This window comes from Oryctolagus cuniculus, chromosome 1, assembly GCF_964237555.1.
Source record: "Oryctolagus cuniculus chromosome 1, mOryCun1.1, whole genome shotgun sequence".
NCBI lineage: Eukaryota > Metazoa > Chordata > Mammalia > Lagomorpha > Leporidae > Oryctolagus > Oryctolagus cuniculus.
Window position 1 is genome coordinate 7,569,079 of NC_091432.1, and position 26,092 is coordinate 7,595,170.

The window sequence follows — 26,092 nt, forward strand, 5'->3', positions numbered from 1 at the left end:
TAAGCGATGCCACTGTTGCAGCCGGCGCCGGCGCCATGTGCTTTATTTTTAACACGATATGCATTGCATGGATTGTGCACAGTAATTGAACACAGTAATCTTGGTCAGGTCTTAGTTTTTTTTTTTTTTTTTTCCTCTTTCAAAATGAATACAGGCTTATTTAAAAAGATTTTAGGAAACTAGAACACAGTTACAAGTAGAATGAACACCCCACTGGGATTCAGTTTAATGGAATTCTAGTAACACATAATGCTCGCATTTTCCAATGAAAGGAGCTGCTAGTTTATCAACATGGGAGTCTTTTCCTTTTAATGATCACAATAATTCAATTGGTGCAGCATTCAAACAATAAAAAATAAAATCTGAATCCCAGCCACCCACAGTGTGTATCAGACAGCGGTTTTGTATATTTTCCTTAGGTCCTTAGAGGAGACTCCCAGAATTTTGTGGAAAGTAGAATTAAAAGACAGGTTTGTTTTGGTACCAATTTTTTTTTTTTTTTTTTTAAGAGAGAAAGATCTTCCTTTTTCCATTGGTTCACCCCCCAAGTGACTGCTACAGCCAGTGCACTGTGCTGATCTGAAGCCAGGAGCCAGGTGCTTCCTCCTGGTCTCCCATGCGGGTGCAGGGGCCCAAGTACTTGGGCCGTCCTCCACTGCCTTCCGGGGCCACAGCACAGAGCTGGACTGGAAGAGGAGCAACTGGGACAGAATCGGGCGCCCCAACCGGGACTAGAACCCTGGGGCGCCAGCGCCGCAGGCAGAGGATTAGCCCAGTGAGCCGCAGTGCCGACCCGGTACAAAATTTTTTTAAAAAGATTTATTTATTCATTTGAAAGTCAGAGTTCACACACACACACACACATACACACAGAGAAAGAGGTCTTCCATCCACTGGTTCACTCCCCAACTGGCCGTAATGGCCAGAGCTGCACTGATTCGAAGCCAGGAGCCAGGAGCTTCTTTGGGGTTTCCCACATGGGTACAGGGGCCCAAGAACCTGGGCCATTTTCCACTGCTTTCCCAGGCCACAGCAGAGAGCTGGATTGGAAGTGGAGCAGCCAGGACTCGAACCGGCGTCCATATGGGATGCTGGCACTATAGGCAGTGGCTTTACCTGCTGTGCCACAGCACCGGCCCCAGTACAAAATATTTTTAAAAATAGTGCATATGAGAAAACTTCTTACCAAAAACTGTACAGTTGAAATCCCTGCATGGTTTTTTCATAAAACACATTTTCTGTGAACTTTTTCCTTTTTATATTTTTCAAAAAATGTATTTATATGTTGATTTGGAAGGGGGAGAGAGAGAGAGAGAGACCCTACCTCCAATTCCCCAAATGGCTGTAATAGCTGGGGCTGGTTTAGACCAAAGGCTGGAGCCTGGAACTCTATCTTGATCTCCCACATAGGTGGCAGGGAGCCAAGTACTTGGGCCATCTTCTGCCACTTTCCCAGGGGCATTAGCAGGGAGCTGGATTGGAAGCAAAGTGGCCAGGACTGGAACTGGTGCCCATAGGTGTCGCAAGTGGTGGCTTAAGACACTGGGCTGCGATGCCAGCACCCATTCTGTGAACTTTTAAAGATGACTCATATTTTCAAAAAAAGCTTGCATCTGAGTAACTTATCTTCAGTTTTTTTAAAGATTGATTTTTATTTATTTGCAAGGCAGAGTTAGAGAGAGAGAGAGAGAGAGAGAGGAAGATGCAGGGAGAGGTCTTCCCTCCACTGGTTCACTCCCTAAATGGCCGCAATGGGTCACAGCTAGGCCAGGAGCCAGGAGCCTCCTCCGGGTCTCCCATGCAGGTGCAGGGCACAAGCAGTTGGGCCATCTTCTGCTGCTTTCCCAGGCAGGGAGCTGGATCAGAAGTGGAGCTGCTGGGACTTGAACCGGCACCCATAAGGGATGCTGGCACTGCAGGTGGAGGCTTTACCCGCTGCGCCACAGCACCGGCCCCGACTTCTACTTTCATTTTCCGTGAGCTTTCTGAAGTACCCTTATGCAATCCGTTTTACTTACATGTCTAAAAATGTATTTTCAGCACAAATGCAATGACAGTGTGTCTTGACTTGCTTTTCCTGTCACTTCCACGTCCGCTCTGTAAATTTGCCTTCTCCTAACTGCTGTGTCTGCGGCTGCGGGATTGTCTATTTCACTGGTCCTTACTGACGGCTGTGGGTTTTTTTTTTTTTTTTTCCAGTATGAATGTTGCAGGCCAGAAATAGCTCCTCCATGTGCTTGCTAAGGAAAATGGCTGCTGTACAGCTCTTTGTCACTCTGCTTTTGTGGGGGAGATAAAGACTTTTTGTTCTGGAATCCCGTGGGCGCACAGTCTCAGCTCTGCCACTGTCATTGCACGTGGTGCTGCGTGGGAGCAGCGGGGGGCCTGTGCTGGCTGGGCCGGGGTGGGGGCAGGGAGGCAGGCGGAGCCCCTTCCTGGAGGAGGCGGCTCTGGAAGGCCCCTCTGCTGACCCAAGCCTTGTTGCCAAACTCCTTCTGTGAAATGGGCTGCATGGCAAACACTGTAGGGTTGTTTTTTTTCCCCAATATTTATTTATTTATTTGAGACACAGAGTTAGAGAGAGAGAGAGAGAGAGAGAGATGTCTTCCATACACTGGTCCACTCCCCAGGTGGGCGCAACGGCTCAAGCTGGGCTGATCTGAAGCCAGGAGGCAGGAGGCAGGAGCCAGGAGCATCTTCTGGGTCTCCCATGTGGGTGCAGGGGCCCAAGCACGTGGGCCATATTCCGCTGCTTTCCCAGGCTATTAGCAGGGAGTTGGATTGGAAGAGGAGCAGCCGGGACATGAACTGGCGCCCATGTAGGATGCTGGCGCCGTAGCGCCGGCCCCAACACTGTAGGTTTTGCAGTCCGGATGGTCTTGGCCACCAGCTGCAGACAAAATGAAAATGTCAGAGCACTGCCGCTTTCCAGTGCAGCCTCACGGACGCTGACATTGGCATTTCAGCCAATTTCCGTGGGACACAAAGCATTCTCCTGCTTTGACTTTAGCCTTAACTATTAAAAAAAAATGTAGAAACCATTCTGAGATTGCAGAGGAAAACAAGCAATCTGGGCCTGGGCTGCCGCTTTTTCTGCTCCTGTGCTGAGAACGTGGGTTCGGCTGAGTGGACGACGCATCTGTGCCATCAGGGAGCCATTTTTCTTGCTGGATCTTAGGGGAGGGGCTGTCATGCTCCCCACAGGCCCTCCCTTTGTGTGGGTTTATTTGTTTCCTTGCATCACTTTGTTTCTTGTTGTTGCTTTTTAAGAATGAATCCCCCACCCCCAGCCCCACATGCTTCTTGGTGAGGTGTGGGGTTGTGTCACCATTTGTAACACATAGCCTCTATGTTTCTATTTATTTGAGAGGCAGAGTTAGAGAGAGGGGAGGGAGAGACAGAGAGAGAGCTTCCATCTACTGGGGAATGGCCGGAGCTGAGCCGATCTGAAGCCAAGAGCCAGAAGCTTTTTCCGGGTCTCCCATGTGGGTGCAGGTATCCCAGGATGTGGACCATCTTCTGCTGCTTTTCTAGCCATACAGCAGGGAGCTGGATCGGAAGAGGAGCAGCCTGGACAAGAACCGGCGCCCATATGGGATGCCAGCACCGCAGGCGGAGGCTTAGCCTACTGCACCACAGCATCAGCCCCTAGCCCTGTGTTTTAAAGATCATCCTTGCTTCTCATGAGAGTTAGGGCTCCATAAGTGAACCCCAACCTTTTTCATCATTTTAAAATATTTTCAGGGCCAGTGCTGTGGCCACCTGCAGAGCTGGCATCTTTTGTGGGTGCCAGTTTGAGTCCCAGCTGCTCCACCCCCAATCCAGCTCTCTGCTGTGGCCTGGGAAAGCAGCAGCAGATGCCCAAGTGCTTGGGCCCCTGCACCTGTGTGGGAGACCTGGAAGAAGCTCCTGGCTTTGGATCTGCCCAGTTCCAGCTGTTATGGCCATTTGGGAAGTAAACCAGTGAATGGAAGACCCCTCTCTCTCTCTCTGCCTCTGCCTCTCTAGTAAATAAATAAATCTTAAAAAAAAAAAAAGCTATGCATGGTTTCAAAATGAAAAACAAAAACAAAAAGCCCACTATTTTTTTCCACTTGTTAATCCGTTATGATTTATTAGCTGTACAGCAGTAGATCCTCCTCCCCAGTTTTCAGCCCCATTTCATATTTTATTACAGGTCTCGTGTTGGCATCCTAAAATAATGAAAAATATCACACAGTACAGCTGAGTACAAAATGCATCAACCTAGAGTCTGATAACTAACTGATGGCTCTCTTGACGAGCAATACACAGAAGAAAAAAAGTGTTTGAAATCAGCAAGACTGAGGCTCTCTAAAAAACACATTGTCAACGTGTGACAGTTCATGAACAATCATTTTTCAGTTGGTTTTGCTTCACATTATTATTTGTTTGTGAAGATCCAAAGTTTAAATTACTGACCTAGTGAGAATTTCTGGCCCAGCATGTCAGGACTGCTGTGACCCACTCATAGTCACCCTCTGGCTCTGACAGGGGATTCATAAAATGCAACGTTCTGCTACAAACATAGCAAAGAAAATGTCAATGGGAAATCATAACTGAAGGTTAATTGTACAGGCCCACTATTTTCTTACTAATGCTCAACTTAAACAAACAAAAAAAAGGTTTATTTGAGGGGCGGGTGCCTGGCCTGTGGTGCCGGCATCCCATGTGCGTCCCGACTGCTCCAATTCTGATTCAGCTGTGGCCTGGGAAGGCGGTGGAGGATGGTGCAAGTGCTTGAGCCCCTGCACCCATGTGGGAGACCTGGAAGAAGCTCCTGGCTCCTGGCTTTGGATTGGCCCAGCTCCAGTCGGTGTGGCCATCTGGGGAGTGAACCAGCGGATGGAAGATTTCTGTCTTTCCCTCTCTCTGTAACTATGCCTTTCAAATAAATAAAGTGCATCTTTGGGCCGGCGCCGCGGCTCACTAGGCTAATCCTCCGCCTTGTGGCGCCAGCACACCAGGTCTAGTCCCGGTCGGGGCGCCGGATTCTGTCCCGGTTGCCCCTTTTCCAGGCCAGCTCTCTGCTGTGGCCAGGGAGTGCAGTGGAGGATGGCCCAGGTGCTTGGGCCCTGCACCCCATGGGAGACCAGGAGAAGCACCTGGCTTCGGGTCGGTGCAGCGCACTGTAGCAGCCATTTGGGAGGTGAACCCTCAGAAGACCTTTCTCTCAGTCTCTCTCTCTCACTGTCTAACTGCCTGTCCAAAAAAAAAAAAAAAGACATCTTTAACAAAATTAGTTTCTTTACAAAAATTCAGGTGTAACTGCCATTTTTTATTGTAATCGACTGTTTTTCTTGGTCAGTTTGAGTTCTGATAAACACGCCGCACTGTAGAAGCCTGCCCAAAATCAAGACGTAGAACCCTATAGGATGTTAACCCGGAAGTCCCTCCTCCTGCCGGCCGGTCAGCACTGGTCAGTTCCCTGTACAGTAGCTGCACCTGTTCCAGTGACTTTCATAAAGCAGATGTACAGAAGGTAGTCTTTTGGGAATGAATTTTTTTCACTGTTTTTTTTTTTTTTCCCTCTCTGAACCGTTACAATATCTTAAGTTGTCTGCGATCGTTGTAATACTTTCCTTTCTTTTCCTTTGTTATGTCTCATGTGTCCTCCGTGTTACCCTGAGCCCTGGCTCCCATGTGCTGGGGCTGCCACTGCTGCTGACCTGACATCCTATCCCTGCAGTTCTCGTCTCGTCCTGCAATCCAGCCTCCCTAAGACCCCCTGACTCTGACCAGACGATTTGTCTTTTATTCTGGGAAACAAAAGGGATTCAGAAATCGTGTTCATTGTCCCGTGTTTTGAAATAGGTTCTCAGTAGGAAGTGGGCGCCCTCTTTGTAGAAGAAAAATGTTGCTTGTGTAATAGGAGAATGTGATTTGTCCATAAACCTCCCACGAAAAGATTTTTTTTCCTGCCACAGCTGGTGCTTGATTGTAGTTTTAATGTTGCTAAGAAGCAACTGCCGACCTGCCCATCAGCTGGGTTTCCTAGGCATTGCAGCGCTCTGATTGGCTCCTCCTACTGCCCATCACTGGTCCCTCAGGGGAGGCCTGCAGGCCCCTGGCATCCTTTCTCCTGGATGAAGGCGGTGCCTGTGAGAGCGGCAGACCACAGCCCCCACCCCATGCCCTTGCGGCCGTGAAGTGGAACCTGGGCAAGGGAGAGAGGGGCTCTGCGTGAGGGTGTTCTGCGGGTGGGCTTCCTGGCTCATTAAAGGAGACTTGAGGTGGGCCTGGGCCACGCACGGGGCCACCTCGGATTCTGCTCGTGGCCGAGGCGTCCCCACACCCAGCACCTCGCACGGCTGTGATAGTCCACGTGGGTGGTGTTGGATGGAAACCATCTGGGGCTCTCGGAAGCTGTTTCTCGCTCTGCCCTGTGCTCCTCTAATGGGGCGGGGCTCTGGGAGGCGTCACAGTGCACACCTGCACGTCTGCTCCCACACCCCGACGCGTGCACACACACAGGGTCACACCTGCACATGCACCCCCACGTGTGCTCACGTGTAGGCCCACACCTGCACATGCAGGCCCTTGCTCACTGCCACAGGCATGGATGCACACCTGCACAAGTCTCCCGCACCCCTGTGTGTGCTCTCACACTTGTCATGCACCCACACATTCAGGCCCCCACCTAGACTCTCACTGTGCACTCACACCGCCAGCTGGGAGGATGTGACTGCTGAGGCCGGCACCAGGTCTCTGTGGGCCTGAGGCCAGGTAGGGGAGTGTCCCTGGGGCACCCTCCGGGTCGGCAGCCTCCAGCGGTGTTGTCCAGGCGCCTGGGAATCGGCCAGCCTGAGCTGTGTGGGTATGTGCAGGGTTTTTCCCATCTCTGGGCCTTGATGTTCCCATCCATAAAAGGGGCTTCCTAACAGAGCCCCCATCACAGGATGCTCCGTGGGTTTGTTGAGCTCTGCCTGTGACACCCCTAGCAGAGCGCTTGGCTCAGAGTAAGAGCTCGGTAAGTGTTCCCAGGAACAGCAGCAGTGAGGCAGAGCCTCTGGCCCACGAAGAGCCCCGTAGACCTGCACTTTGCGAATTGCAAGGCCTGCAGGGGCCCCAGGCCTGGCGTGGGCCCGCAGGGGTGGAGCAGCACGGCGCTGGCAGACACAGGCCCTGCCACGCTGCCCTGCCCGCCGGAGCCCTGCCCTGCTTCCCGGCTCTCGCAGCCTCTGACAGCCCTGTTCTTGCCTTTGCAGCCAGAGCCCAAGCCCGGAGACCTGATCGAGATTTTCCGCCCGTTCTACAGACACTGGGCCATCTACGTTGGCGATGGATATGTGGTCCACTTGGCCCCACCAAGTAAGAGTGCCCGAGGCCTCCCCTGGGCTGGGCCCAGTGGGTGGGCGGGGAGGGGGCTGGTGAGTTATGGGTGATGGTGACCCCACATTCTCCTTGCTCCCCGAGTAGGGGTTTGCTCCTTGGGTTATGAGAAGCCTGTCTGGAGTGGGGCAGTGGCACCCACACTCTGCCCCTTGGCACCCAGGGGGTTCTTGTAGGGGCCGAGAGGGGGCTGTTCACGGGTTTGTACAGCCCACGTTCAACTCCTTGCACAAAACTCCCAGAGGGAACACACGTGTCTGGGAAAACAGACTTGGTTTCTTATTTTTTTTTTTTAACATTTTTATTCATAGAAAGACAACAGATTTCATGCATTTCAAAGGTACAGTTCTAAGATGATAATCATACTCCCTCCCTCAACCCCTCTCCTTCATTCCTTCTTTTTTTTTCCTTTAATTTTTGCAAAGACCAACTTCCAGTCCACTCTATAATCCCAGGCTTACTGCCTCACCAACCATAATATTCAACAAGTAAAAGGTAGAAAGACCACAGTTCCACAGGAGTGTAGACAAGGGCTGAAAAACAACAATCAAATCACAAGGTGTCCGTGTCATTGCCATACAGTTTTTGGTATTCTATATTAGCTGCCACATATCAGAGAAAACACAGGCTTTGTTTTTTTCTTTTTAAAGATTTATTAATTTATTTATTTGAAAGGCACAGTTACAGAGAGGCAGAGGCAGAAAGAGAGGTCCTCCATCTGCTGGTTCACTCCCCAAATGGCCACGATGGCTGGAGCTGGGCTGATCTGAAGCAGGAGCCGGGAGCTTCCTCCTATTCTCCCAAGTGGGTGCAGGGGCCCAAGGACTTGGGGCATCTTCTGCTGCTTTCCCAGGCCATAGCAGAGAGCTGGATCAGAAGTGGAGCAGTGGGGACTCGAACCGGCACCCTTATGGTACTGTAGGCGGTGGCTTTACCCGTTATGCCACAGTGCTGGTCCCCAAACTTGGTTCTGAACCCAGTTTTTACTCAACACACTTAGCCTTTCTTTATTTTCCTTGAAATATTTATTTATTTAGTTGAAAAGCAGAGGTATATAGAGAGATAGAGACAGGGACAGACAGAGACATAGAACTTTGATCCCCTGGTTCACTCCCCAAATGGCCATGATAGCTGAAGCTGGGCCAGGCCAAAGCTAGGAGCCAGGAGCTTCCTCCGGGCCTCCCTCATGGGTACAGGGGCCACCCTCCGCTGCTTTCCCAGGCTTATTAGCAGGGAGTTGGATCAGAAGTGGAGCAGCCAGGTCTCGAACCAACAGTCTGATAGGGGATGCCAGGGTTGCAGGCGGCGGCTTGGCCCACTCTGCCACAATGCTGGCCTCGGCCTTGGTTTCTTTATTTGTAAACTGAGGCTGAGAATACTCAACACAGAATTCCTTGCTCTTTTCCTGAAACTTTTTACTAAACTGGGGTCTAACACAAATGTAAAGAATTTATCAATAAAGCAAAGGTATGGTCAGTGAGTTTCTCACATCCGTGTGACAAAGATCTAGAACATTCCCCCAGCCTAAAAGCCTCCCACGACCTCTCCTGAAGCCCCCCATGCCAGCGTCTCTGGCTGCAGATCTGTTCTGCCTCTTCTAGAACTTTGTGGAGGAGGAACCACACAGTCTGTGCTTTTGTTTCCGACTTCTTCCATGCCACGTGGCACCCATGAGAGCCGGCCGAGCTGCTGGGAGCAGTGGCCGTGAGTTGCTTTCTGTTTTATGAATGTGCCTCATGTTTTTTGTTTTTTTGGTTTTTGTTTTTTTTTTTTTTTTTTTTTTTTGTTCTTCTGAAATCAGGTTGGTTCCGGTTTTGGCTACTATGCACAGAGCTGTGAGTCATAGTGTTCCTGGGCTGCTGACCCAAGGCCTCCCCCTCCCCCAATCCCGTCCTTACAGAGAAATTGGAGGAGCTAAGTAGATGTCATCTTCCCCACCCCCAGTAACCCAACCACCCAGCTCTGCAGCCCGGCCCCGGGGGCAGCTCAGGCCTCTCACTCCGCTATCGAGGCCGGCGGAGCTTCCCCGGCAGGAATCTGGAGTCAGGAAGGGAGCAGGGTTTCGAACCCAGGCACTCTGACGTGGGATGTGGACATCTCAGCCACCAGGCAGAACACCCGCCCTGGCCGCCTCCCCGACCCTCACAGCTCTCTGTGCGGGAGGGGCTGTTACTGTCCGCATCCTACGAGGAGTCAGTGTTGAGGAGCTGTCCAGGGTCGCGTGCTGTTTGTGGTACCCAAACCCCAGGAGTTTGACTGCGGGTTCTGTGCTTTTCTGCCCAGCCGGACATTTCCCGAGATCCATCCGTTGTTTGCCACACCCACGTCTTTCCTCTGACTGTATACTTAACGTTGTCTTTAAGAGACTAACTTTAAAACATGAAATAATGAGCCGGCGCCATGGCTCACTAAGCTAATCCTTCGCCTTGTGGCGCCGGCACACCGGGTTCTAGTCCCGGTCGGGGCGCCGGATTCTGTCCCGGTTGCTCCTCTTCCAGGCCAGCTCTCTGCTGTGGCCAGGGAGTGCAGTGGAGGATGGCCCAAGTGCTTGGGCCCTGCACCCCATGGGAGACCAGGATAAGCACCTGGCTCCTGCCATCGGATCAGCACAGTGCGCCGCCGCAGTGCGCCGGCTGCGGCGGCCATTGGAGGGTGAACCAATGGTAAAGGAAGACCTTTCTCTCTGTCTCTCTCTCTCACTGTCCACTCTGCCTGTCAAAAAAAAAAAAACAACAACAACAACAACAACAACAACAACAACCATGAAATAACGGTGTTCAAAGGAACTTCAAATTCCTATGTCGACAGGTGTTTGTGCATCAACTTCAGTGGCCCGCGGAGTTAAGGGACATGGACAGACCCCTTAGTCGGTCAGGGCCCGGGCCTGAGCCTCTGGTGGCCCGTGTGTGTTGCAACCCCAGTGGGGTGGCCCCTGGGGCACAGAGTGGAAGGAAGCCCTCGCTCCCAGGAGTTGACTCAGCATCTGCCCGGCCCTGGAGTTGGTGTCGCCTTGACACTCCTGGCGACTGCGTGGTTTGCCTGAGCCCTGGCCCCGTTAGCCGCTCCACAGGCCCTCCCACCCCCTCTCCGTCCCACCTCCTACTCCCTCTCCCATCCCATTCAGCAAGCCCCTTCTTACAATGCTTCCTGGACTCCTGGGTCCCCTCTTGCCTGCACACTCACATTTGCAGTCACCACACCCAACACATGCGCCCACCCTGCACCGTGCAGGCTGGCTGGGTTGGGGGGGATGCCCGCTCTCCGTGTTGGCACAGCTTCCCTCACTGCCATCCTGGTCCTCCTGGTGGACCCAGATTCCTGTTCTTCAAGGTCACTTCATTTCTCGACGTGGGCCAGGGCTGCCACTGTGCCCCGGGGCATCCTTAGCATCCCCCCACCCCGGGGGCGGGGCCGGTGGTGGGGTTTCAGTCCCTTTGCTCCAGCTGCCTTCTCTGTGGCTCTCAGCTTTGTGCAGTCCAGGAGCTGTGGCCCTGATGGCATCACGACCTCCCAGGATGACGAGTGCGCGCACGGCTCGCGTCTGCGCCATCCAGAGGGCCACTTAGGTGTCAGGGGGTGCAGGAGCCCAGCTCCTCTAGGTGAAACAAGTCAGACTGAATCATGGACCTTCCCTACCAGAAATGGAAACCGGGGCCCTAAGCCACGCAGCCGTGTTTCTGACCCTTGGCTCTCACGTCTTGTACATCCCCTTGGCATGTTGTCAAGGGCGGATGCCCGGCTGGGAGCCGGCTCTGAGCCCCTGTGGCCCCGCCCAGGACCCATCTCTCTGTTTCCCCTTGGTGGCTCTGCAGGTGAGGTCGCTGGGGCAGGTGCGGCCAGCATCATGTCTGCTCTGACCGACAAGGCCATTGTGAAGAAGGAGCTGCTGTATGACGTGGCCGGGAGAGACAAGTACCAGGTCAATAACAAGCATGATGACAAGTACACCCCGCTGCCTGCCAGCAAAATCATCCAGCGGGCAGAGGAGCTGGTGGGCCAGGAGGTGCTGTACAAGCTGACCAGTGAGAACTGCGAGCACTTCGTGAACGAGCTGCGCTACGGAGTCCCCCGCAGCGACCAGGTGCGTGCCCAGCCCGGTCCCCTGTCCAGGACCAGACCGTTTCAAATCAGGGTAGTAGAGGTGGGATTCCTCCTGCCCTGGAGGATGAGACAGTGGGGTGGGGACAAGGGTGTGGAGACAGGCAAGTCAGCAACGCGCATCAGTGAGGTCAGGACGGAGGACAAAGTGGGAGTGCAGCCAGGGCAGGCAGACCTGTCCCTGCGTCTTCCCTGGCCACGGGGCTCTGAGATGCCTCCTTCCCACAGCCCTGTGGCCGGGTTTTAGTATGCCCACTTTACAGATGGGGAAACCGAGGCTCACAGAGCTCAAGTGACTTGTCTGTGGCCGCTCATGTCGTCAAACAGATCTCTGTGGCGTGTCCAGGCCTGCTCCCCCTCTCCCGCTCGGGTCACCTGCAGCTGGGCTGAGGGCACAGGTGGGATTTGACGCCAGGTGTGTTTGACAGTCTCATCGTGCCCACATCCAGGTGTGACTCCCAGAGACCCAGGGATGTGGTGCTGCTCATGTGCTTGGCTTGATTTGGCCACGCCCCCTCTCTTCTTGGAGTCTCTTTTTCTCCTACCCATTCTCTGCACTTCTTCCTCTCCCTTCCTCTTCCTCTTCTCCTCCCTCCTCTTCCTCTTCTTCAACACTGGAAATATTATTTTGTGTCTGTTGTTGATGCAAAAGAATATGATTCCTGTCCCCCACCCAGGAAGGATGAGCTTCAGATTTGTCAGGTTGTCTATTACTGAGTCTTTAATGTTTTTTGAGATTGACTTCTTCTCTCTTGATCAGTGTTGTCAAGAACGTGGGCTCCTAGGGTCAGGCAGACCTGGGCTGGATCTTGGCTCTGCCTTTAGCCAGCTGTGATAGTCAGCTTTTGCTTACTACAATGGAATACCTAAGCAAACTGCTTAGGAAGAATGAGGTTGATTTTGACTCAATGCTTTGGGTGCCATTGGTTTGGCCATCTGGTGAGGCCACAGGACTGCTGTCTTGGGGCCTGGGTGGAGGAGAGAGTGTGGCCAGGCCCCGCTGGGCTTTTATAACCAACCCATCTGTGAGAGCACCTCCCGTGACCTCGCGTCAGCTCCACTGCCCAGACATCAGCACTGGATCAAGTTTCCACCCTCTCAGCCCTCTCCACCGATGACCTTGGGATTGAGGTGGGAGTCACAGGCTATTCAGAAATGACCCTGGGAGATCTAGCTATGTTCCTGAAACTTTGACAAAGTACAAATGATAACATCAGTCTTGGAGGGTTGCCATGGGGATTGAGGGAGAGCTTACTACACAGACCCTCATGTCTGTTGTTCAGTTCTTGTTTCCTCTGTGATGAGATGTTGGCTATCTTCCAATGAGTAGCCTCTTTTTTTTTTCTTCAACCAATTAGGTTGTTATCATTCAACAGCCATTTATAGATAAGAAAAATGTGACCATTTGCTTATTTATTTATTTGAAAGCATTTAGTAGCAAGTGCCTACCTAAGTAGCCAAGGAAAGAGCAGTGTTGCCAGTGTTTGCTGAAGCTCCCGGAGTCTCTGGGTCCCTCTCCAGCTCTGGTTTCCTCAGAGTTTGTAAGAGTCTCCCCTGGGGAAGTTGGTGGGCAGTGCCTGGAGAGGGACTTCATCAGTGTCTGTGTCACATCAGGCAGCAAGGGGAGGAAGAGCCTGGAGATGATGGCGCAGGCACACCTGTCTGTTGGGGACAATGGCCTTCGGAACACTTGTCTCTTGAGTGACACCCGATGGAGCGTGGCTGCCACCTGGTGTCTCCCTTCTCTAGCATCCTGGAGATTCCTTCCGGGTCGTGCCTTTGACCGGGTGTGTATCCTCTGGAGCTCCCAGCCTTTCCTTCTGGTTTGCAGCCTTGCTTGGGTGGACGACTTCCCTTGCTGGTTTGCTAAGGAATGCTTGCATGTCTTTATCTTACCCTTGCATTTGATTGATGGTTTGCCGGAGTATGGAATTCTAGGTTGGAAGAATTCTATTTTTCAGATTTTTGAAGGCACTGCTTCATTGTTGTCTGACTTTGGTACTGTGGCAGGAAAATCCGAGGTTGCTCTGATTTCTGACCTCTTGTATGCGACACCTTTTCTTTCCAGAAGCTTCTAGAATCCTCCCTTTATCCTCAGTGTTCTAAAATTTCACTGTGCTATACACCATGTAGGTTTCTTTTCTAAGAAAATGCTGCCTATTTATTTAATTTATTTGAAAGGCAGAAAGCGGTAGATAAAGAGATAGCAAAAGAGACGGAGATAATCTTGCAACTACTGGTTCATTCCCTAAATGCCTGCGATAGGTGGGCCTGGGCTAGGTCAGAGCAAGGCATGTGGAGCTCAGTCGGGGTCCCCGTGTGGTTGGCAGGGCCCTCATCACCTGAGCCACCATTGCTGCCTCCCAGCAGAGAGCTGGAACCAAGTAGACCTCAGCCTTGAACCCAGCCACTCTGCCCAGGCTGCGGGTGTCCCAGGCAGTGTCTTTTTTTTTTTTTTTTAAAGATTTACTTATTTATTTGAAAGTCGGAGTTACACGGAGAGAGGAGAGGTAGAGATAGAGAGGTCTTCCATCCGCTGGTTTACTCCTCAGATGGCCACAATGGCCAGAGCTGTGCCGATCTGAAGCCAGGAGCTTCTTCCGGGTTTGGGCCATCTTCTACTGCTTTCCCAGGCCATAGCAGAGAGCTGGATCGGAAGTGGAGCAGCCAGGTCTTGAACCGGCGCCACTATGGGATGCCAGCGCTTCAGGCCAGGGCGTTAACCCGCTGCGCCACAGCGCCGGCCTCCCAGGCAGTGTCTTAACACCAAGGCTACATGCTCCCCCCAGTGTGTGTCTGCTTTCAGTTCTGGGGGATTTTCCAGTTTCTCTTCTCCCTCTCTGACTGCCAGTATTAGGAGCTTGTCTGAGACTGCTCTTCTGCTTCTCTTGTTTTCTCTCTCCTGTTTCCTGTTAGGTATCTTTTTACATAAGAAAACTAGCATTTATTGTAAGATGTACCAGCAGTTTTCCTTTAAGGATGAGCAGTGTCAGGATCAGCATAAAGAAAAGCATCTTCAGGCCGGCGCCGCGGCTCACTAGGCTAATCCTCCGCCTTGTGGTGCTGGCACACCGGGTTCTAGTCCCGGTCGGGGCTCCGGATTCTGTCCCGGTTGCCCCTCTTCCAGGCCAGCTCTCTGCTATGGCCCGGGAGTGCAGTGGAGGATGGCCCAAGTGCTTGGGCCCTGCACCTGCATGGGAGACCAGGAGAAGCACCTGGCTCCTGCCATCGGATCAGCACGGTGTGCTGGCCGTGGCGGCCATTGGAGGGTGAACCAATGGCAAAGGAAGACCTTTCTCTCTCTCTCTCTCTCTCACTGTCCACTCTGCCTGTCAAAAAGAAAAGAAAAGAAAAGAAAAGAAAAGCACCTTCAGCCTTCACCCTTGGTACCACTGTCTCACAGCCAAGGTCCGACACACTCCTGGTGTCTACTTCAGGCACATGAATGCCACCTACAGACTCTAATCCAGCCTTAGGAAGCAGCGAGACACGCTGTGAAACTCAGGGTGCTGCACCAGGACTATCTGGCAGATACACAAAATAGGAGGGAACCTCCAAGATTCGTGGAACAATTAAAGATAAGTTTATTTTGGTGGAAGACATTTTTGAAATCCCTGCATAGTTTTTCCGTGGAATGCATTTCTCATGAGCGCTTTGAAGCCCCCTCAGATGCATGGGGTGCGAATTTTTTTGCATGCAAGATACTTTGATTCCATTTTCTACAAACTTTCTAAAGTGGTCTTGTGTATCATAGTTATCTTATTTTTAGTTATTGTTTTCTTTTTAAAGAAGTTTTATTTAACCATTTGAAAGAGTTACAGAGAGAGAGTGAGGGACGGAGAGAGAGGAGAAAGATCTTCCATCTACTGGTTCACTCCCCAAATGGCTACAATGGCCAGCATTGGACCAGGCTGGAGCCAGCAGCCAGGAGCTTCTTCTGGGTCCCCCACATAGCTGCAGGGGCCAAAGCACTTGGAATGTCCTCCATTGCTTTCCCAGGAGCATTAGCAGGGAGCTGGATTGGAAGTGGAGCAGCAGAGACTTGAACTGGTGCCCATAAGGGATGCCAGTGGCACAGGCAGCATATTTACCCACTACGCCACAATCCTGGCCCCATAGATATAGTTATATTTTAATAAGCGTTTTGTAAAGAAGCCTTCACACCGAATCGTACTGGGGAAAAAGCAACCAGAAAGCACACTCACAGTGAAGTCTAGTCGCTGTCAGATAAAATAGTAAGATAACTAGAACATGAAGATGTGGCCAGTGGCAAGACACAAATGACACAAATCTGGATAACCATGGGGCATTATTTTTAGCTTACTGTCAATGAAGCCCAGTTCCTATATAAATATTTTGTAAGCTTGCTCGGTCCAAATGCAGGTGCTTTCGGGGGAAGACTGCTGCTCCCTCGGTCTGTAATCCCCCCGGACACGGCTAGAGGGTAAGCCCGGTCTGTTCCCCAGACACAGCTCGGACTGTAGTAAACGGAGAAGCAGCCGCGGAGGACCCACAGCCGGCGTCTGCATCTTGGTAGAATCCAGTTTGCCTGCTTTGGAAACGTCAGGTTTCTTAGCGTTTCTAATGACAGACAGTTTGTCGGGTGCAGGACACACAGCGCGTACCTGTTGTCAGGATTGAAAGTGCCGTCCCATCGCACGGTGGCTGGGCTGGTCTCTGCAGGTGTAGCCCTAACTCCTGCATGGGCCGTTTTCCCATGCATTGCACTGCTGGGGTAACCAGAGCCCACTGTCTTGTATTGAACACGCTCTTTGTGCACAAAGCATGACCACAAACAGCGGGGCTATTTGTGTCTTCCTTGACAAAGCATCTTCTGTAATGGAGCCGTTGCATTAGCATTTGCCCTCCATCATCCCGCCTCCCTGCCAGAGAGCTTAGCAGGGCCACCACTCCACACCAGCCGCGTTCCGCAGGTTCCCCAGCCAGTTCACCCCCCACAGTCATGGCTGCCGAGCCTCAGATCTGCTTATTCATTCGTCCATTTATTATTTGAGAAGGCCAGAGGAGGAGGGAGAGAGAGCGAGAGCAAGAGCGAGGGAGCTCTCCCTCTGTTGTCCACTCCCCACATGCCTGCAGCAGCTGGGCCAGGCCAGAGCCAGGAGCTGGAACTTCAGGACAAGTCTCCCCGTGGGCGTGGGCGGCAGGGACCCTGCTGCCTCCCAGATGTGCACTGGCAGGAAGCTGGAAGTTCGAGCCAGGGCCTGGTGCTCTGATGTGCGAGGTGCTGTGGTAACTGCTGGACCAGATGCCACCTTCCGGGAGGAAGGGTTAAAGACTGGCGACTAGCAGACCTCAGGCCGGAGGCCCCGCCCAGATTTTTGTCATTGTGAGTTTCGTTCTGGTAGTTAACAACAGTGCTGGCCATCTGTGCTGTTAGGTATCCTGACACATATATGACCCAGTTAAGTCTGAGCAACGCCAAGATGTGTATATTAATAAATAAATAAATATATGTATATATATGTAAATATTGACCATTGAAGACAGGCCTATGCATTCTCTCCACATTGGTCAGCTGGGAGTTTTGGCAGCATTCTGCTTAGAGTAGTTCATTTATTAGAGAGAGAGAGAGAGAGAAACTCCCCAAATGCCTGCAATGGCTAGGGCTGGGATGGGCTGAAACTGGGAACTGGAATCTCAAGTCAGGTCTCCTGTACAGATGGCCAGAACACAATTACTTGAGCCCTCACTGCTGTCTTCCAGGGTCTACACGAGCAGGGAGCTGGAGTGAGGAGCCAGGCAGTGCGGTGTGGGATGTGGGCATCTTAACCGGGGACTTAGCCGCCAGGCTCAGTGCCTGTTTCTGGGACGGGATTTCTTGATTTGTGTTCGTGACTCTCTTTCATGCCTTCAGTGGGAGGCAGTGCAGTTTTGCTGATTTGGGGCCTCTGGCTTTCACTGGGAACAGTTGCTGTAAAGCGAGGAGGGGTTTCTCCCTCCCTCTGCATTGTCACAGGAATGGATGGCCCCAGGATTGAGCCCTGGATAATTCTAGAAATAGGAAGAAGTCACGCTGTCCCGCCACTGGTGCTGACCTACGTCACTCCTATCCAGTTTTGTTTCAGGGTTGCTGCTGTGCCTGATACAACGCGCAGGGCTGAGCCGGTGGATGGCGGGCCGCGCTGGTGAAGAGACTGGGAAGGAAGGTGGGGGAAGGTGCGGGATACCGGAGAGGGGCTTTGCAGAGGGAAGGGGGCTTACAGTTTGGAGGTGCACAGTCCACAGTCAGGGGACCCCACTGGCTCAGGCATCTGGTGAAGCTGGAGAAGGTGGCAGAGGGAAGTGGGAAGGGACAGACAGAGAGAGCAAGTAGAGAGAGAGGGAGCACTCTTGGCTTACATAACCAACCTTCTGGTGAGAACCACCTTCAGGAACCTAAAGACCTCTCTGGAATCGCACCTCTCAGATGCCATGATTAGATCAAGGGTCCACCCTACCCATTAATATTAGTAATCCATTAACTGTTAACACAAGACTTGGCGGTTTAAATGTCTGCCTGAGTCCGGGAGGTGAATCCTATTACGGGGTGAACTCTCTGCTGTGAGTTAAGGTACCACTTGGGACACTTGGGTCCCGGCTGCTCCACTTCCAATCTAGCTTCCTGCTAATGGCCTGGGAGGCAGCAGGTGATGGCCCAAGTCCTGAGGCCCCTGCCACCATGTGGGAGACTTGGATGGATTCTCTGGCTCATGGCTTTGGCCTGGCCCACTGGCTGTTATAGGGATTTGGGGAGTGAACCAATGGATGGAAGATCTGTCTCTCTCTGTCTCTCCTTCTCCCTCTGTCCACTCTGCATTTCAGATAAATAAATAGAAAAGAAAGAAAAGAAAATTCTGTTTAAACCATAACAGGTGCAGTGGACTTTAAAAGCCCAAGTGCAGACTAGGGGAACAGAGCTTTGTGCTGGGAATGGTCCAAACGCTGGTGCATGCCCGGCACACACTCATGCCAGCTCCTACCACAGTGGATCTGAAACTCTTCATGGTGCTTGGGCTTAGGTCCATGGCTGCTGTGTTGCAGACTGCCAGAGAGACCCTCCAGTTGGACATTAAAGACGTCTTGTGACTTGCCTCTGAAAGACCCGTTATGCCAGGTGTGGTTACTGAAAGACAGCGTGGTAAAATCAGCAGGCACATCCCTAGAATCTGAAACACTGATGGTCACGCTGGCTGCGTGTTCGGGCACTTGAGATAAACCCAGCTTGAAGCTCAGAGGCCAAAGGAAAGGGGAATCTGAGCTCTTTCTGTGTGACCCTCGTTTCTTTCCCCTGCTTGATTGGAAAGGCAGAGAGACAGAAAGAGAGAGGGACAGAGATCTATCACCTAGTGGCTCGCTCTCCAACAACGAGGGTTGGCCTGGCCCAAAGCCAGGAGCCAGGAACTCCACTCAGCTCTCCCGTGTGGGTGGCAGGGGCCCAGGGACTTGAGCCATCATCTGCTGCCTCCCAGGGTGTGCATTAGCGGGAAGCTGGACTGGAAGCGGAGAGCTGGGACTCAAACCAGGCTCTCAGATGTGGGAGGTGCGTCCCACACACTGGGTTAGCGGCTGCGCTGGTTGTGCCAACGCCTGTCCCTGACCCTCTTAGCTGAGACCCGCCCGCCGCTGGACAAAGCCAAAATAGCAGGGCAGTTCTGGCGGTTGCCCGGGTACCTGTGCCAGCGCGGTGGCCGGCACTGTGCGGGAGCAGTGTTTCCTGTGCTGTTTGCTGGGCTGCGTGGCTGCTTGTCTTCCTCAGCTGTGGAATGGCTCCGGCGCCATTGTCGTGCCTTTTGTTTTCTAAGCAGTTAGTGAGTAGGGCAGGATTTTGTATCAGGTTCCTGGGGTTACCAACCTAGCCTCTCTGTTTCTTTGTCTTTTTTGTTCTCTCTCTTGAAAACTCTTTAAAACTCAGTGTTTTAGTTTCTTAAAGTAACACTACACAATTTGAAAAGATAACCAGGACTCAAGCTCCTAACGCAATGCAGGGTTCCCTTCTCTGCCACTCTGTTCTTCTCAGAACTCACTCCACTAGATGGCTATTTTAGTCACTTACTGTTGTACGCAGCTATTGCCAAGTTTCTAAATAATAGATTTCTAAAAATAATAGTAACAATAAAATTACTAAAAAATACTATTCCTTATTAATACATTTTAGATATGCTTTTTTGTCTTTTTGTTATGGTGAATGAAAGTTACACTTAAAAATTGTTTTCATTTTACTAGAAAGGCAGAGAGAGAGAGAGAGAGAGAGAGAGAGAGAGAGAGAAATCTCCTATCTGCTGATTCCCTGCCCAGATGCCCACCACAGCTGAGGCTGGGCCAGGCCAGGGGGCTGGAACTCCATCTGGGTTTCCCGTGTGGCTGGGTAGGACTCAGGTTCCGGAGCCGTCATCTGCGGCTTCCTAGTGAGTGCTGGATCAGAAGCAGAGGAGCTAGGACTCGAACCCAGGCCCTGGTGTCTGGGATGCAAGTGCCCCAAGCTGGGTGTTAACTGCTGGTCCGGATGCCCGCCCCTGAGGGTTACACTCAGTACTACCCTCTTCCCCGTTCTCTCAGCACAACTTTAGAGGATACTTTTTATTAAGTTAGTCTTTGGTGTTTGCGTTCTGTCTACACAAGTTTTACTCACAGCTGGGTGCCGTGATGTATTAGGGTAGTTGCCTTTCTAGGGGTTCTTTTTTCTTGATGATAATTAGCTCTTTTCATTGCTTAATTTTCTCTGTACCTATTGCCGCATCTTCCCACACTGTCTCAGCTCTTGGACCCCCATCTTTCAAAGCCAGCAATGACCAGTTGCATCTTTCTCACGTTGCATCACGGTGACACGTCTGTTCTGCCTGTTGCCTTCTGTCTTTTAAAGAACTTTGTGATTACCTTGGGCCCACTCGGGTAGCTCAGGATCATGTCCCTGTTTCAAGGGTGACGTAATTCGTGCCCTGGAGTGCATTTGCGTCCTCAGCTCCCCTCGCCATGTGGACGTCTGTTGGGGGGGAGCTATGATGTAGCCCGGCAGTTACTGTCTGTGGTGCCCTGGTGCCCAGTGGTCTTTCTGAGCCTGGCTTTCACCGTTCCTGGGGGGAGAGTGCGTTCTATTTCTGTCTTATTACGGAACACCCATCCTCTGTAGCCCATGTCTTACCTGTTTCGGTGACTTGAAAATGGAGCACGTGAAGTACATTTTTGGAGACCTCGTGTTTCTGCGTTGTCTTAACATTTCCTGTGTCACCTGATTTGATAGCTGGAGCACAGAATGTTGGGTGGAGACAGCTTCACTCCAGAAGTCTGGGGGCGTCGCCCGTTGTCCTCTCGCTTCCTGTGTTGCTTCTGAGTCTGAGCCACTGTGGTCTCTCACCTCTTCATGGTTTCCTGGCACAGGGCACAGGAAAAAGCTATCTAGACAAACAGAAACGTCCCAGAGACGGAAACAACTTCTGAAAAACCATCTTGTTGTGCTGTCTTTCTTTGTTCTAGAATTTCATGGTAATGTGCTTTGGTGCAGGTCTACATGGGCCTCAGGACACCATTTCAGTCTGAAGCATACATGCTTGGGTTCTAGTGAGTTTCATGCATTATTTTTCTCTTGATTCTTCTCTTGTGTCCCTTCCTGGAATGTCTGTTATGCCAGTGTTGGACTGTTTGGATTATTCCATACTTTTGAAATTTCCATTTTATTGTGAAAGGCAGAGAGCCGAATACAGAGAGTTCTGGCATCTGCTGCTTTACTCCCAAGAGGCCTGCAACAGCAGGCTGGGCCAAGCGGAAGCTGGGGCCTAGAACTCAACCCGATTTCTCCCATGGGTGCAGGGCCCAACTCCTTGAGCCACTGCCTCCTGCCTCTCAGGATGTGCGTTATAAGGAAGCGGGGTCTATTCCCTACTTTTTGATCTTTGTTTTTCTATATCTTTACCTTTTTACTACTCCTTCTGAGAGATATCCTAAACTTGATCTTTTTTTTTTTTTTTAAGATTTATTTATTTATTTGAAAGAGTTACAATGAGAGAGAGGGAGAGACAGAGAGAGAGGTCATCCATCCACTGGTTCACTCCCCAAATAGCTGCAATGGCTGGAGCTGGGCTGATCGGAAGCCAGAAGCTTCTTTCGAGTCCCCCATGTGGATGCAGGGGCCCAAGCACTTAGGCCCTCCTCTGCTGCTTTCCCAAGCCATAAGCAGGGAGCTGGATTGGAAGTGGAGAAGCCAGGACTCAAACTGGTGCCCATATGGGATGCCAGCATCACAGGTGGCGGCTTTACCTCCTACACCATGGTGCTGGCCCCTCAGCTTTATCTTTCGACCTTTCTATTGAGTTTGTCATTTCCATCATAAGTTTATTTTCTATGGGCTGTTTTTGTTTTCCCAATATTCTATTTCTTATAGTACCACTTTCATATTCATCGGATGCAACATGTTCTGTTTTTCTCTCCTGATGGTTTTTCAGAAGTTGCTTCCATCTCTGGGCCGTTTATGTTTGTCTAGATAGCTTTTTCCTGTGCCCTGCTGTTTGTCTTCACTTTTGGAAGCTTTCCTTGGCAGTCTCTGGTCTTGGTTGTAAGCTCACCATCAAGGGTGAGCGGCTTGCTGCTGAATGAGGCCCTTGAGTGGGTGGGGGCCAGGGCGGTGTGTTAACCTCGTGTCACTGTGAAGTGCTCTGTGTGGGCTCTTTTTTTAAAATATTTATTTATTTATTTGAAAGACAGAATTAGAGAGAGGCAGAGGCAGAGAGAGAGAGAGAGAGAGGTCTTCCATCTACTGATTCACTTCCCCAATTGGCCCCAATGGCCAGAGCTGTGCTGATCCAAAGCCAGGAGCCAGGAGCTTCTTCTGGGTCTCCCAAGTGGGTGCAGGGGCCCAAGGACTTGGGCCATCCTCTTCTGCTTTCCCAGGCCGTAGCAGAGAGCTGGATTGCAAGTGGAGGAGCCGGGACTTGAACCGGTGTCCATATGGGATGCCTGCACTGCAGGCGGTGGCTTTACCTGCTATGCCACAGCGGCACCACAAGGCGGAGGATTAGCTCATTGAGCCGCGGCGCCGGCCCTTAGTTGGGTTTTAGTTGCTTCTTAAAGTTGTGTGGGCTCTTTAAGAACTCCTGTCACTGGTCTCTTTTGTGCTGGCTGGTCAGATTACCCAGAGGAGTCTTTCAGGCTCTTTTGTGGAAAGTGGATTCCTGGGAATGCAGAGGGGTCGGAGGTCTGGGAGTCTCCCAGGTTTGTGTTGCAGACTTGAGGATTTGGCCTCTTAGACGCCAACCCTCGAGAGGCGAGAGTTGACGTGAGGGTATCAGGTTATTCAAGAGGCCGGCAGCCTGGGGAGATGGTGGACCTTTGTTGCAAAGACCATCTCGGATTCTCAAGTTCACAGGAGAACGTTTCATAGGCGGGAGAAGCCTCGAAGGGCTCTAAGAAGGATACTGAACTTTGCTGGGGGGTGGGGGTGGGGACGGATTCCCACAGTCAGCGCTGATGAGCATCCTGGAACTGGCCACGTGGGAACGGTTTGACCTTGGGCTTGGCCATTTGCAGAAGGAGGAAGTCCTATAATTGTAGCCAACTTCCCTGAGGTCACTTCATGGAATTCTTAAGCAAGCATTATTTAGCTGTGAAGTTAAACAAGTCTGATCAGTTGCAGATCGCTGTTAGCTGTTGTTAAGTAAAACTGAGTCACGGCAGTTTTGGTTCCATCTACAGTCTCTTGATTCCTTGTTTGCGATAGGATACTCAAGTCTGCACACTTCCTTCTTGAAATCTAGGCTCGCTCCTCAATGTACTCTTTTTGTTTAAAAAAAGATTTATTTATTTATTTGAAAGGCAGAGTTACAGAGAGAGAGAGAGAGAGAGAGAGAGACAGAGAGAGAGACAGAGACAGAGAGAGAGGTCTTCCATCCACTGGTTCACTCCCCAGATGGCCACAACAGCCAGAGCTGCGCTGATCCGAATCTGGGAGCCAGGAGCTTCTTCCAGGTCCCCTATGCGGGTGCAGGGGCTCAAGGACTTGGCCCGTCTTCTACTCTTGCCATAGCAGAGAGCTGGATCGGAAGTGGAGCAGCCGGGACTCAAACTGGCGCCCATATGGGATGCTAGCAGTGCAGGAAGCAGCTTTACCTGCTACGCCACAGCGCCGGCCCTCAATGTACTCTTTTACCCTCTCCAGAGAATACATTTCCATTTATCCAGTGAGGTCAGGAGGGGGTCCAAGGACCTAGCAAAAGCTCTTTCTCCTTCTGTCCCGTTTCCGCACGTACCTGGAGTTGTATAATTAGTGTCCATCAAAGCATTGTACTCTGGTGTCCTAGGGTTTAGGGCTGTCTGCGTCCTTGTGGAATTAGCCTACAACAAATGCCTTCTTTTACTTTTAGTTGGGTATTTATTTATTTATTTATTTATTTTGACAGGCAGAGTGGACAGTGTGAGAGAGAGACAGAGAGAAAGGTCTTCCTTGTGCCATTGGTTCACCTTCCAATGGCCGCCGCAGCCGGTGCACTGTGACCGGCGCACTGCGCTGATCTGAAAGCAGGAGCCAGGTGCTTCTCCTGGTCTCCCATGGGGTGCAGGGCACAAGCACTTGGGCCATCCTCCACTGCCTTCCTGGGCCACAGCAGAGAACTGGCCTGGAAGAGGGGCAACTGGGACAGAATCTGGTGTGCTGGTGCCGCAAGGCGGAGGATTAGCCTATTGAGCCGTGGTGCCAGCCCTTAATTGGGTTTTAGTTGCTTCTTAAAGTTGAGGGGACCTTACTTTTTATTTTTTCTTTTGATATTATTTGAGAGGCAGAGTGGTGGGCAAGGAGACAGAGAAAGAGAGGAAAGAGAGGAGTGAGAAAAGGGGGGGAGAAAGAAAGAAAGGAAGAGGGAGAGAGAGAGAAAGAAAGAGAAAGAAAGAAAGAAGAAAGAAAGAGGAAGAAAGAGAGAAAAGAAGGAAGGAAGGAAGGAAGGAAGGAAGGAAGGAAGGAAGGAAGGAAGGAAGGAAGGAAGGATGGATGTTCCAACTGCTGGTTCACTCCCCAAATGGCTGCAACAGCCAGATCTGGGCCAGACTGAAGCCAGGAGGTAGGACTTTCATCTGGGTCTCCTGCGCAGGTGGCAGGGGTCCAAGCACCAAGCATGTGAGCCATTTCGCTGTTTCCTTCCCAGGTGCACTAGCAGGAAGCTGGATCAGAGACAGAGTAGCCAGGACTTGAACTGGCGCTCTGAGATGGGCGGCATCCCAAGTGGAGGCTTAACTTGTACCAGGAGGGAGCAACAGTTGATGTGTTCCACTTTTGTCATGAAATTCACTGTTACTTTTGCAACACCTTTAAAAAAACAAAACAAAACAAACTGAAAGCAAAATAAATCAGTTATCCTAATAACTCAAAGTCTAACATCACTATTTTTCATCGTTGAGTCATTTAAGGAACCCACAGAGGGCACCTCCTTGCCTGCACTGATGCCCAAGATAGGGAAAGAGCTTGCTCCCACGGGCCTACAGGTTCCTGAGTCCTGGTAACACTTCCTCCCTGATGTCTCCCTTGCTTCAAGCTGCCCGGTGGCCTGCCAGGCCCTCCATCACCTGGCATCCTCTCTCTGTCCTTTCACGGCCACCCACCCACACTCCTGGCCGGATGGCTCCCTTTTCTAATTCTTTTCCCACGCTGCCCTGCCCTTCCCGGCTGACCCCTGAGTTTGGTCAGGTAGGCAGAGGGGCGGGCAAGGCTCCCTGTGTGCAGTGTCCTCCCGGAGTGTGTGGCCTGTTCTGATTCCTCCCCCGTCTCATCGGCCCTCTTCTCTGTTGCAGGTCAGAGACGTGGTCATGGCTGCAGGCGTGGCAGGAGTGGGCTTGGCAGCCATGGGCCTGATCGGGGTCATGTTCTCAAGAAACAAGCGACAGAAGCAATAAGCTGCGGGGCCGGTCGTATCGGCAGTGACTTTATACACGGGAGGAGGGGTGTTGCGGGCTGGTTCTTGTTTTGACAGAGTTTGGAGCTTGGTTTGTGCATCACATTCTACTATACAATGAGGCTTATTTTCCCAGAATAAAATAAAGCACACAAGGGGGAGAAGTTTATTGGAGGACACGCAGCAACAGCTGTCTGGGGTGACGTCTGTGTGGGTGGGGGACCGCTGGGCTGCACCCGGGGCCGCCCTTCCCGTCTCTCACTTTCCCTGAGGGACGGGCCATCTGCGGTGGCGCTCAGAGCCCAGCTGCAGCGACCCCAAGGGAAGGGCGCTGCTCCAGGGCAGGACGCTTGCAGGCAGCAGGCGAGGCGAGGGGCCTGACGCGAAGCCCCCAATGCGATCAGCCTGCCCGGGGCTCCTGGCCAGGATGAACAAGTGCCCGACCATGCCCCAGGGCGGCAGCCAGCTCTCAGGAGTGAGTGGATGACAAAGAATCCTCAGCCCAGAGGGATCCAGCTTCCGCTGAGCTTGCTAAACCGCCCTTCTCTTCCTCCGCTCTGCCCTGTGCCTTCCGCCGCCTCCGGACTCCCGCTTCCTGCCATGGCCTGTCCCACCTGCTGTCATCTTCCGGTGCTCAGCGCCATCTTCCTGTGGGTTCCAGCGGCTCCCGGCGCCAAGTTCCCGAGAGACAATCTGATTGGCTGAGCTCACCACATAGCTCCGCCTACCCACTGGCGGCCATTGATCAGGTGACCTTCCCTAAGCCAATCAGAACC

The 26,092-nt window shown here is 51.9% G+C and overlaps 1 protein-coding gene across 4 annotated transcripts in view; it reads left to right on the forward strand.

The window, feature by feature from the left end:
* Positions 1–25,471, forward strand: part of PLAAT3 (phospholipase A and acyltransferase 3) — a 31,590-nt gene extending 6,119 nt beyond the window's left edge. For 2 of the 4 annotated variants that reach the window (XM_008274337.4, XM_070069290.1), the window contains exons 3-6: positions 7,227–7,329; positions 11,163–11,431; positions 17,524–17,615; positions 25,216–25,471. In XM_008274337.4, the coding sequence (XP_008272559.1) occupies positions 7,227–7,329; positions 11,163–11,431; positions 17,524–17,598 (447 nt within the window). In that variant the 3' untranslated portion in view covers positions 17,599–17,615; positions 25,216–25,471. The remainder of the gene's footprint in view (positions 1–7,226; positions 7,330–11,162; positions 11,432–17,523; positions 17,616–25,215) is intronic. The other 2 variants (XM_002720986.5, XM_070069286.1) reach the window with 1 other exon arrangement.
* The last annotated feature ends 621 nt before the right edge of the window (positions 25,472–26,092 follow it).